Here is a 13,940-nt window from a genome sequence, read left to right as displayed (position 1 = left end):
ACCCAACAAGCAGCTAAATCCCACCCCTACACAGTAGAGATCCTGGCTTTGAAATCTAGTGTCCTTTTCTCCTTTACTTATACCTCTTTTTCAGAAGAGATCGCAATCTTTGCTTTATCATTATTTTTATGTCAGGTGCACAACTAAGCTTTAATCTATTGTCTCCGCCTCTGTAAAACATTCACAACACTCATCTAGCTCCAACCACTGTCAACAATTTCCCTTACTCTTTATCTGTGCCTAAAACTAAATGAAAATTCCATGAGCAAAGTTTATTTCCTGGAACTGCTTGTCTGTGGAACACAATACCATGGGGCTGTTTTCCAACTAACTATAACATGGTCGTTTTCAAGTTCAACATGAACAACTAATCAATTTCTACTCAATTTCTCTATTACTGATTATCGTTGTTGTTTCACTGTCAACCTAACACTCATTAATTCTTATCCTCGAGTGATCTCTGAGGCTTAACAAACGAGGACTTCCAAGTAACAAAAGAAAACCAAAACATGGAAATATATTTTGGATTGCTTTGAAAAGGTTCATAATTTTGCTTTACTTGAATCCTCGATTCTGCATGTATCACACGATGTATAAGCATTGTATTTGTCTCCATTGCCTTTGACAAACTGAAAAAAAACTGTCTGAAGCAGAAAATATTTTAAACTTGTACTCAACAGTGCATGTGGGGTTTTAATAGCTGCATTTGATTCGAAGACATGGGCGTAAAAAGCAGAGAATTAACGCAGCTTATCTCTATTTAGAAAATGACTGACCGGGAATCGTGGTCAACAAAATACATCTGAATCACTGAAGGATAACCCAAACTAAAGAAACTTTTGGGGTTCAAGACTGCATCATCAACATTATTCAGGAAATGAAGAACGGGCTCGTTCAACCACGTAGTCAGAATGGATTCTGTAAGATTTATATACCAAACATTCAAAGAAGAATTTTCTAGTAAAAGATTTTATAATAGGCCTCCATATTCACATATCCACAGCAATGTAAAGTTTTCTAGAAACATTAATAAAATACAAAACGAATTAGAAAGATCGTCTATCTAGAAAGTGTATAGAAATCCTTGGCGGGATTATGTAAGTCAAATCAATTCAAATCACGAAGGGGTTTTGAAAGCCATATAGACCGAGCATTCAAAGACGAATGTCCTGGTAAAAGATCTCGTGTTAAGCCTCCAAGCCTGATCATATCCACAGCGATGTAGAGATTCCTTTTCAAACATTTGAAACACTGGCAAAAGATCAAACGAAATGGAAGGATTCTCTATAGAAAAGGTGCATGAAAGTCCTTTAGATGATGCAATCAAGTTAAGCCATGTTTGAAATATTATTTATGATTATAAAAGGCTACAAATATGTATCGTTGTGAGGCCGGTATACAATCTAGTTGTACAATAAACAGGAATTACGAAAATATAACAAAGCAAAGGATCATGATTTATATATATGTATATATATATATATATATATATATATATATATATATATATATATATATATATTAAGTAATGTGATTTATAATTTAAAATTTTAAAAAATTTTTTAAATTTAAAAATCAAAATTTAATTAAATTAAAAATCAGTTTCATAAGAAGGAACAACAACAAAGTCAATTATCCGTACGATCGTTTCGGAAATCCATGCTTTTTATTTGTGGTATACATGAAGTCACGTAGAACAATTATACATAGTTTTTTTGGTAAGCACGGTCTCCTCATCAGCAAATTTAGGAGGATTTCTATTGAATTGAAAAGACACCAAAAATAAACCTAGCATTAAAAGTAAGGCAGATGAATCTTTTGGTTTTTCTTTTTTTGAAATCAGGAACTGTATTTAAAGTAGTCATTTAGATGTTTGCTATAGCTTTTTATTTTATTGATTCAATAAAATAAAAAGCTATAGCAAACATCTAAATGACTACTTTAAATACAGTTCCTGATTTCAAAAAAAGAAAAACCAAAAGATTCATCTGCCTTACTTTTAATGCTAGGTTTATTTTTGGTGTCTTTTCAATTCAATAGAAATCCTCCTAAATTTGCTGATGAGGAGACCGTGCTTACCAAAAAAACTATGTATAATTGTTCTACGTGACTTCATGTATACCACAAATAAAAAGCATGGATTTCCGAAACGATCGTACGGATAATTGACTTTGTTGTTGTTCCTTCTTATGAAACTGATTTTTAATTTAATTAAATTTTGATTTTTAAATTTAAAAATTTTTTAAAAATTTTAAATTATAAATCACATTACTTAATATTGAATTAGCTCTAGGACATTTAACTATCGAGCTTATTATATATCTAAATTACAACGAGCATTTCCTGTATTTTAATTAAACTAGTAATTTTACTATTACATTAAAATACACTTAGCTCTTTAGACTATTATTCTAATCTCCTTTAAATTATATATATATATGTATGTATATATATATATATATGTATGTATATATATATATGTATATATATATATATATGTATGTATATATATATATGCATGTATGTATATATATATATGCATGTATGTATATATATGCATGTATATATATATATATATGTATGTATATATATGTATATATATATATGTATATATATATATGTATATATATATGTATATATATATGTATATATATATATATATGTATGTATATATATATATGTATGTATATATATATGTATGTATATATATATGTATGTATATATATATATATATATATAAATATATATATGTATATATATATATATATGTATGTATGTATATATATGTATGTATATATATATGTATGTATATATATATGTATGTATATATATATATATATATAAATATATATATATGTATAATCTTTTGTAATCAAGATAACTTGGATATCTTCTAATAATTTATTTAGTATTACTAAATTGATAGAAGTGGGAACAATTGAAAAGTTGTAATTGTCTTAATATTTTTAATCAATTGCTATAAAGCAGTATGCAATCAATATTAGACATGTGTCGACATGTACGCACACATATTTTAGTATTAAATTTACAATTTTATGATAGATTGATATACATTGAGAGAGAGGTCTAAGGGATAAAATTAATTGTAGTTAGTTCTTGTTAATCATCATAAACTAATAAAAGAAGAATGCGGTTAAATATACATAATTTTAAAATCCATGACATAAAGTGGTTTATAAACTAAATTTTTAGTTATTTTTTTCCGATGTATAAACGTGCTGAATAGTTATTGATTTTTGGTTGGTTGTTTTGTTTTACGGCATATCAACCCTTTTCAGGTCATTTAATGCCGAATCTGGTGTATTTGTTTTTTAAGTCGTATTCTATTTAACCCATAGTTGGGACCCTAACAGGTACTACCACTCCGGGTCAAAGTGGACCTGGGAACAATGGCAATTAAAGTGTGGCTCCACACTCCCTAAGGCCTGCAAGCTGGGGCCTCACCATCGGATATAGTTTAAGGTCATATCCAGGACCGAATAGTTATTGAACTTATATATATGTATTCAAGGTGTCTCAAAAATGTACTCACACTTTGAATGACGATAAAAGTTTTATGAACAGAATATCTTCGAATGCAGAAGACAAATGTAATTTAAGAACAATGTTTGCAAATGTTCAGATTGATGATTATTGATCCAGACAACGCTGATAACGGACACCAATGGATTCACATGTCACAAAACAGGTTATTCAGTATATTTTGGAGACGCACTGTACATTTACACTCAGTTAAATTTAGTTTCAAGCCAACAGGTTGAAAAGAAGAACTAACACAGTCAATTAGCTTAATCGCTTCACCGATTCACATTAATAATCTACAAGTGAAAGGCTGTCTTGTCGGAAGCAGAGACAAGCTTTGTTGCAATATTTGTATAAGTCAGTCATATTTTGCAAAGCATGGAGACATTAGTAACAGCTATGATGGACGTTAAGTGTTCGAGGGACCAGTAACTTCCTTCTTGTGGTCGTGAAAACTGATCAGCCAATGTGTCTTTATTAGGAGAGATGGCGGGAAAGCTGTTGTCGGCGGCTGCGGGAACGTGTTGTTACAAGAAACTCTAAGCAGCGAACCAATATTGCCACAGGATTTGAATTCTTTGACAAAAGACCCCGTAAGTCTCCATTCGCGCGAGTTCCTGACTGGTTTCGTGTGGAGATATGGACACCGTTAAAACCGATTGATTAATAACATCTTTGCAATATTTATACGAGAGATAGAGAGGGGGGAGTAATACGTTCTGATGAAAAGGAAAAATAAGAAATGATACTCTTACTGCAACTGAAACCACAATCGCCCCAGCTGAGTATGGCTTTCTTTTAATGATTCCTTTCAAAACTACAGAAACAGGAATTATGATAAACAAGCTGGGTTACTTGGCGTTGCCCGGGGCAAAAGTGTAACATATTTCTATTAAAATTTTTGTGCTTCTCTCTTTCTTTCTCCCTCTCCCAAACCCCTTATCTTATTCACCCAGCCCATTCCTCTCTAGATTGACATACATACACTAACATTAAAAAACATCTTTATGTAATAGATTCTGCATAGAGTTATTCGTCATTTTATTTCCAAATTGGTACGTAACACTGAAAAATCAACACTCCCTGACGAAACCTGGCCCAGTTGATCATCAGAGGATGAATATTTTTTTTGAATTTTAGATATAATTCATCCGAGACAATACTGATCAAGAATATACCAACTTCCTGGGTGTCTATTTTGTATGTTTTTGCCTTTTAGCTGGACATGTAAACATATACACAAACATTTGCCTTTTATATAATAGAAAAATAAAGAACAGAGATGTTGAAGCATAGGTTTATGGTTTTTAATGGAAATCGCTCTAGACTAGGCATGAAGCAATTGATGTAGAGAACTAAAAAATACCACTTGACAGAAAAAAACAGTTAACGGTATGTGTTATATAGATTGATTCCAATCTAGAAAACAGCAATTCTTTCCCCTTTGTAAAATCATCGTCCATGAAATGTGAGAACTAAAGGACAAAATAAGGCTGATGAAAATTTTATAGTATATCAACTCTTTATTACCAAAACATAAATGCCCATAGTCATTGAATACACACACACACACATATATATTTTGAACCATATATTATATATCTCACTAATCGTTTTTGTTGGCACTGTTTTTGCATAGGTAATACTTTTAAATAAAGTGTCACTTTAGTTCACGGGACTGGGAATAAATAATGAAAACAATAAAGAGCAAAATGAAATTTGTTTGGTATAAGACAAGAATTTCGAACTGAAAGCTTTATTTAGTCCATATTCTGTTTCTGTCAATCATAACTGCGATAAAAGTGTTGAGGAATTTTTACATTGGCAGAGACGTTTTCTAAGTATTACACCCATATGCGTTGAAATCATTTTTTGTTTATTTGACATGTAAATTACTTCATTCATTACAACTCAGCAATGCTGCCATGTGGGGATTTGCTCTTGTCTCCAAAGTGGTTTACGATATAAGAATAAAACTGAGGATTTTTAATCTAGTACACAAAGATTAAAATGTTAAAATATCAACTTCTGATTGAAATGACATTTAATAATCAAAAGCTCTAACAGACACCTGTTTTGATTGACATATTTAGTGAAGATGTTAATACTAAAGAAAATAACAATGGCTTTGTTGCTGTCGTGTTAGGCTATGGTCCTATTCAGTCCTAAGAGATACACCCTCCCAGGCTTTATCTCCTCTTTGAGAGAGAGTTAGTGTATTATTAATCGCTTTGGGCGTCCCTATCAGGGAATTCCAACAGAGCAACTCAGACACTTTTTTGTAGACCAGAGTGCACTTATCCTAATGAACTTGTTTCCTTAAACCACACCTGATTGTGTGTCTAACTTCTCCTGGAGAGGAGATAAACAATATATTAAAGACCAAGAATGTTGCTAACGAAACATTGAAATTTACCAGAAAGGTTTGCCAGTGTTAAAACTATAAAGAAAAAAAAAATAGTTGAACTCAATTTTGATTTGTCTACTTTATGGCATATCAACCATTTTAAGATTATTTAATGCCGAAATACAATAAATATTAAACTTTTCCGAAACTTGAACACAAGTTATTAGCTTATTCATACCTGGATGGGAAATGTAGGTTCATACCTTTCTTATGGCTATTAGTACATTATTATGATTACAATAGATTCGATTGGATTTAAACTCAGTATAGCAGATTTGATAGTTCACAATGCGTCTCCATTTCATTAATCACACAACTCTAATGGATTTTGTTTATGAATTGTGAAAATAAGCAACGAGTATAAAATCACAGCTAAAAAACGTTATAAAATTTATTTCATACAAAAAACGTGATTCATTATTTTCAATCGCTCACACTTGTGGTTTCTAGTTCATACCGATGCGTTGTTAATTTTTGGAAACATTTATTAAAAAATTTTGATATAAATTACTGAGCAAATTTCTTCCAAGCAAATTACTACGGTGTAAAAAGAGGAAAATATTTTGCATTTATTTTTTTTTTTTCATATTTCATTGGTCGGTGTTTTTTTTTTTTAATTATTTTTTTTTTAAATCACGCATTCATTAAAATACCAATAGTCAGAATCTTATAAGATCTTGTTGTATTTTATCAAACAAGTAGATTTTGTATTTTTATTTTTCATCAAAAATTATATTTGTTGATTGAGTAGCGGTTGGAGGGGGGTCTGGACTTACGTGTCTTAAAATACACTTATATATATATGGAAGTTTATAAAAACCGACAGTCCAGAATATATGGAAGTTTATAAAAACCGAAAGTCCAGAAAAGAAAAAGGGAAGAAAGGAAAAAAACAAATCGACAGGTATGTTCGAGTAGAGAAATGTCTAATTATTTATTCATTATAACTCCTCCTTTCACTATATCTTCTCCAAGTAAACCAAGTTGCTGACATGCTCGAGGTATATAAAGTCTGTTAATGACATAGAACTTTGATTAATTTCAGGAGAAAACACCTCCCCTTTTTAAAAAGAAAACAAGAGTATTGTCCAAAATGATGAAAGAGACCAGGACCGCAGCAAGATGCTAGTACCGCATAATAAACTAATCACATCTGACTACGGAACTAGCCTGTTTGTTTGTTGTTCTTTTATTTCCTTTTGCTTTTCCAGTCTTTCTGCATTGCTGTCGGCTTTTATAAACTTCCACATATTTATTTACCAGCAATGCTTCAAGCAAACTAAAATTTACTTTTACACTCATATATATTTTAATTTATGCTGATTTTGTATTGATTATTGCAAAGCTAATTCTCTATTGGTTATTATACTGTGCCTAGTATATAATAACGATTTCAAAAGTTGAAAAAAAAATGACTTGGGACCATCATCTAAAATCAAAACCCAAAACATTTAGCACTCCAGCTGCGTTTCCTACTGAAGTAACTAACAGGAGATAGGTAAGAAAGGTTTAATATTAAACGACTTGAGGAAATAAATTGACTTTAGGCATACACAGAATTCTTGGCTTGGCAATTACATAAAAATGTCAGCAAGTTGAAATGAACAGTCAGCATTTAAACTTACCGCTATATGTCTGTACGCGTTATTCATCCAAACAAAGATTTTACTTGTTATAAATCATCCTTGGTGTATAATTACTATTTTCTGATTTCAGTGTTATGTGACCAGAATTTTAAGCATTAAATATTTACACAGAGAGACACCTACCATTTTATTTATATGGATATGATTATAGTCGTCAACGTTTTTCTTGCCTACGTATTATACTACGGCAGCACCTAACATTTAATATTTAAAATTTTCCATTTTTCATGCATTTACTTTTATGATTAAAAACAAATCATGACTTATTTAAATATATAAGATGCTTTTGTACATAATGCTGTGATTTAAATAAAAAGCACATATTGCTTTTCCCTTGTATTTCCAGCCTACTCTGAGCAACTTAAATAATCACTTGATATTTTAATGTCTAAAAGATATCAAAATGGAGCCATTTTTTTCGAACTTTCGAATTACTTTTTATAATGTTATTTAAGGAGCAACATACTACCCCCTTCCCTAAAAAATATAGAACACATCAGCTTTTGTTCATACTACACAAAATGGTGAGATAAAAAAATCAAAGATACAGAGAACCATCCAGAGTTCAAATGCAAAGAGTATTGGGATCATGCCGTTTATTGCCACTAAAATTCCAGAGAAAATCAATGGTCATTACCAGTCAGAAATCAATAATAAACGGCTGTTGCGATAATGTAAAATAGTTTGCAGTGGTTATCAGAAGATGCAGAGAGTGCTAGAAATATATGGAAATTTGTTATCACTCAGAATCCATGAAACACGATTTTTTATTGACAGTTAACAATCACTGGTAATTACTAGTAAGTAAATAATAATGATAATAATAATATAGATAAAGAATAAACAAACTGTTTCTTCGATAAAAAGGAATGTAGAAAACCTCGTGTTTTCATACCATCGTTTCTGTTAATTAATCTTGGAGAATTTGTTCTAAAAATAATTGCCAAGCCAAGAATTCTTTAAAAGAGAAGCCGCATTCAGGTATTTGAAATTATGAAGTCAATATCTTTGGCATGAAAAAGATCACTTTCATATGAACTGCTAAATTATGGCGGCAAAAATATTTATAGCTAAGGGAGAAGAGAGAAGTTGAGGGCACCTGAGGAAAGGCTGAAGGTTCGTCTGTCTTCATAATTGATTATATGATATTTAGAAGAAATATTTTTAGACTTGGGACAAAGATGATTTCGTTCATTGATTCATTCTTTTCTTCATACAATTAAATAATGAGTCATTTCTCCGTTTCTGAAAATGAAAATAAAAATTCCTTGGTTCCATCATCATAATCAGTTTTCTTTTCCCCAAATCATTTGGTCAATATAAAAGAATGGTTGGTCCCAACATAAAAGAAAAATAATAAAAATAATGTGTCAGTTCCAAGATAAAAAAAATTTTTTTAAATTTCCATTCCAACAAAAAAATAAATAAATAAATATAATTGTTGCCTTCAAAATAAAAAAAATGTCCGTTGCAACATATTATTCATGGTTCCAACACCAATACCAAATACTGTAAGTTCCATTAATTGACAGGTCCATCATAAAAATAAATGAATGTAAACGTCAAATCGAATAAACATTAGCTTATTTGATCAAAAAAAGCCTAATATCAAGATGCGTTATGAAAATAAATGAGGCCAAAAATATGTCTACTTCCTTGTAAGTTGAAGATTTCAAACGGGAATTATTGCCTGGCGCCTGACAACACTGTCAGAGAATTAGCATCATCTGTGGCTATTTTATTTTTGGTCTCCATTTAATTCATCATACTTAAAGAAGCTTTCTGTCAAACGCATTGTTTGGGGCACATGATGTGTTTTAATCTGAACTCTGAAGTCGTGTGTCTGGGCTGTACGTTTCCTTCAGTTCTGGGAAAAGTTCAAGGATGACTATATCAAGCAGGACATAACTCAGCTGAAAGTAATAATAAATGAATATCATTTAGAAATAAAGTCTGATAGGAAATTTTTCATTTGTTAGATAATAATAGCAATACATATACAAAGTGTGTTTAAATAATACTTCGTTACAATTAAGGCTCACACAACTAGATTGTCCCCTCTATAAACAGGGTAATTTATTCACAATGAACCTGATAAAGAATACTGAACCACAAAACGGTGTTCACCACCATCAATTCCATTTTGTAACTATCTTTGTTCCTTGAGGAGTTGGCCATTTGAGATCAGTTGTAATGATCTTTTCTAAACAGTTAAGACCAAGTCATGACAATGAAACCATGGAACATTTCTAGAATATGTAACATATATTTTTTACATAAACAATTCTTACATTTTATTGAATTTTTTCAACATAAGCCTAAGCACTATATATATATATATATATATATATATATATATATATATATAGAGAGATATATAAACACACACACACACACAGGCGGCTAAAAGAAAGTCCGCACTTGTAATTTTTTTTAAAAACTGCAAATTGAGGCTAAATTTAATGTAACTGTTTAAACAGACTATACCTCATTTGATTGACCTTTTATTCTTCTATAATTTTACCTGTTCATATTTGACTTTTAAATGAAATATTCTAGTGTTCACGTCAATTTAAAAAATAACTTCAAATTGAGGAGGCAAAAAGAAAGTCTGTACAATGGAAAATTGTTATTTAAATGTAACTTTAGGACATTAATAGAACACAAATACAACAGGAACACAATGACTTAGTTAATATTTAGTAGCATAGCCCTTCTGCAATTTGACAGCCTGCAATCTTGGGAATTCCTTGAATTAGACTGCAGCAATACTACAGGGAAAGGGCATCCCACTTTTCTTTAATTTTTGTCCAAAGTTCTTTCAAATTTGAAATTTAATCATTGCATAGCTGTTGCTTGATTTAATGCCATACGTTTTTGATAGGATTAAGGTCTGGAGATTGTGCAGGCCAATCCAAACACGGAATATCATGCTCTTCCAGGAACCTCTTGATATTGCCAGCTATGTGAATGGAAGCATTATCCTGTATGAAGATGGGATTATGATCCAAATTCCGAGCAAAGCAGAGTAGAAAATGGTGTCAATATATTAATGTACTTGGTCGAATTAATTCGACCTTGCAAGCAAACTATAGGCCCTGGACCATTGGTACTAATAATGCCCCCACACCAAAACTGAACCTCCACCACCTTGCAGCGTTGAAACTGAGCACATAGGATAAAATTATTCGTCTTTCCTCCGACGGACGTACTGTCTACCATCACTGTCTAGCCTATTGAACTTGCTTTCATCACTAAAAAGCACTTTTGACCAATATGAAGAGTCACGATCTTGACTGCATCTGACAAAGTCCAGACGGTGCTTTCTGTTCTTTACAGAAATCATTGGCTTGCATCTTGCAACATATCCTCGCAAATTAAATTCCTTTAATCTGTTCTTGACAGTAGAAAGAGAGCACTTTTTAACAAGATTGCACTGTTATTGGATTTGGGGAGCCGTTTCAAATTTATTTCTTAGGCTGCGGATCTTTATAGCATTTATAGTACTTCTAGTATTACCAGATTTAGGAGCATCACGGACACTGCTGGTGTTTTGGTACTTTTGCACGGTCTTTCGTAGCGTTTTCTCATCTCATTTCAATCTGCAGCCGATTTCTCGATTGGATAAACCAGAAAGAATGAGCTCCTGACGATCACTAAGAGAAAGTCGTGGCATATGGACTAAATGTTACGTTGTATAACCTGGAACCACAACAATTACGATGAGAGATGCTTTGTTGCCTGTTGGTGGATATTTTAAACTGATTTAAGCTGGTTTTAAGCGAATTTGTTGCTACGAACTTTCTTTTTGCCTCCTCAATTTGAAGTTATTTTTTTAAAATTAACGTTAACACTAGAATATTTCAATTAAAAGTCAAATATGAATCGGTAAAATTATAGAAGAATAAAAGGCGAATCAAATGAGGTATAGTTTGTTGAAACAGTTACATAAAATTTAGCTTAAATTTGCAATTTTTAAAAAAATTACAAATGCGGACTTTCTTTTTGCTGGCATTGCTCATATAGTCATCCACATACAGTACTGTTTCGCTGTTTCATAGCTCATCAGTTCGGTTAGTCAGGCAACTGCCTTAAGCCAGGATCGAAACCCGACCGCCCAAATGACAGTCAAGGCTTCTCACTTTTGCTCTATATGGCTGCTGCTGTGTGGGATATGAATTAACGATATCGAATTAAACTTCAATTGTCACCAACGCTCGTAATAGTAACAGAATAACCTCATGACTGTAATTGACACTGTTTCTTCCTCTCACTCAAGCTTGCTTTTTATGCAGTTTTTCACCCTGTCTCATTTGCATGTGTGCCCTCTGTTTTCTTGTGATCTTGCGATCTCACACAGTTTATAAAACACCAGGCGCCATCTTTTTTTTCTTTTCCCACCCAACACTTCCCTGTGGCAAGTCCACCGCTCGCATGCACATCCACACAATGCACAAATACGCGGACGCTTGCTACACTGGTAAGTATTACACTCCCCCTGATATGATGATCACACAGAGTGCACTGCATGATTGGTCCCCTAGTCCGCTTACTTCTGTGAAGGGGCACATTCATTGGTTCTGGTTCTTATTCAGATTCAGAGTCCGGTTCAGATTCTGGTTCTGATTTTGGGTCTGGTTCTGATTCTGTTTCCGCCGCAGCAGATGGACTCTAATCATCACTCTCTGGTCTGTTGATTTCGTTCATCAGTAGCTCATCACTTGAGGATTCATTGCTCTCCTCTGTAGTTGTATGATGCACCTCAGAAGTTGGGTGAAGATCGCGCACATTGCGTGGGGTTCCGTCAACTAGGACCAACTGCTGGCTGATCACTAACAGCTTCCGAACTTGTTGGCTGCAAAAAGTAGCATTGTTATCCACCAAGATCTCTTTCGGTGCACCCCACTCAAAAAAGATGGATTACAAGATGTGAACAACACTTGCCGAGTCCTGTCTAATCATGTGTCGCCATACTGTAAAACGTGTGGGTCCACAATCGATAAGAGTTAGAAAACGTTTACCACTGTAATGGGTAATGTCCATCGCCACCCACTGCCACACCTTCTTGACGTCCAATCGTCCTTTTTATCATTGCTCTGGTGCAGGATCAATAGACTGACACGCCTCACAGTGCCTGACAATCTGCCTGACATCTACCGTTGTCACTGCTGGGTCCACACGCCTCGCAAAATACACTGTTCTCTTGACATCTATGTCCGCTCTGTGCCTGAATCTTCTGTATTTGACATGGGCTAATCGTGCCAATTACAACTGCACAAGATCGAGCAGTGTGCTCCACACGCATCTTTACAGCTCCATACCATCTGTGAGGTACATGGGTTAGTTGGTTGGCATCATTATAATGTGAGGTTACCAGCGTTAACTCCACTGATAGTCGATACTCAGAGACCAAACTCTTCAGCATGTCTAGCCTTCGCCAGATCAACATCCCGCTGGCTGCCTTGGTGCGGATTCTTGTCCATCCTGAAAGTGTGTCAGACACCTAGTGGTAGACGCAGAGAGAATCCGTGTACAGATGCAGTTTCTTCAATTGCCATTGCAGTGCGAGATTTATTCCCTTTACAACAGCATCCAGCTCTGCTAAGTTGATGTGCTGAGCATCACTCACGGGTCGCAGCCAACATGCGTCTTCAAACACATTCCCTTCTTGCTCTAAGGTGACTCCCAATTCCAATGAACTAGTGTCGACCCACACATTTACATGGTCTGCATCAACACACCATTTTCCACAGGCAGGATCCTCCTTGTTGACTCTCTCCAGGGTCTCAGTTACCATCAGAGTTAGAAGAGCATCGTCAAACACATCGCCCCAACCTGTGGTTACCAAATTCGCTCTGCGTTTGATGACACCCACAGCTACACGGAGCCAGCCACAGGCTGGTAAGTGTCCAACAAGTTTCCCACACTAGGAAAAAACGGTCCACCTCGTAACAACGTCAGGGATGCTTGGAATCCCACTACCATGCCTCCATCATAGGGTGCCATCTTCCTCACAGACGTCTAATCTCAATACATGTGCTCCATTTCTCAGATGTTCAGGATTCTTGCACTACAAACCAAACTGAGCCAATTTTTCCCCTGACACACAATGCAGATTTTATGTCCTCATTGATGTAGACATTGTCAATGTAGGCTGATGTTGCGTCCTCAATTGTCTTTTCTTGAGACAACACCACATTCACAATGGTCTTCATGATCTGCGGTGCCACATTCAGACCAAAGCCGAGTCGTGTTAGGCAGTACCTCTGACCCTGAAACCACACTGTCTGGAACAGCCACAGCATCTCAACTACTCGCATCTGCAAATAGGCCTTCCGCAGGTC

The 13,940-nt window shown here is 34.0% G+C and overlaps 1 protein-coding gene across 6 annotated transcripts in view; it reads right to left on the bottom strand.

Annotated features, from left to right (window-relative positions):
- Window positions 1–8,968: 8,968 nt before the first annotated feature.
- LOC145293786 (sorting nexin-14-like) overlaps window positions 8,969–13,940 on the bottom strand; it is a 1,078,299-nt gene continuing 1,073,327 nt past the window's right edge. For all 6 annotated transcript variants that reach the window (XM_080140331.1, XM_080140332.1, XM_080140333.1 and 3 more), the window contains one exon: window positions 8,969–9,509. In XM_080140331.1, coding sequence (XP_079996457.1) covers window positions 9,414–9,509 — 96 coding nt within the window. In that variant the 3' untranslated portion in view covers window positions 8,969–9,413. The remainder of the gene's footprint in view (window positions 9,510–13,940) is intronic.

The sequence above is a fragment of the Euprymna scolopes genome, chromosome 15, assembly GCF_053919585.1.
Source record: "Euprymna scolopes isolate OS-2025 chromosome 15, ASM5391958v1, whole genome shotgun sequence".
In the NCBI taxonomy this organism is placed as follows: domain Eukaryota; kingdom Metazoa; phylum Mollusca; class Cephalopoda; order Sepiida; family Sepiolidae; genus Euprymna; species Euprymna scolopes.
This window is presented reverse-complemented; position numbering and strand designations above follow the sequence as displayed.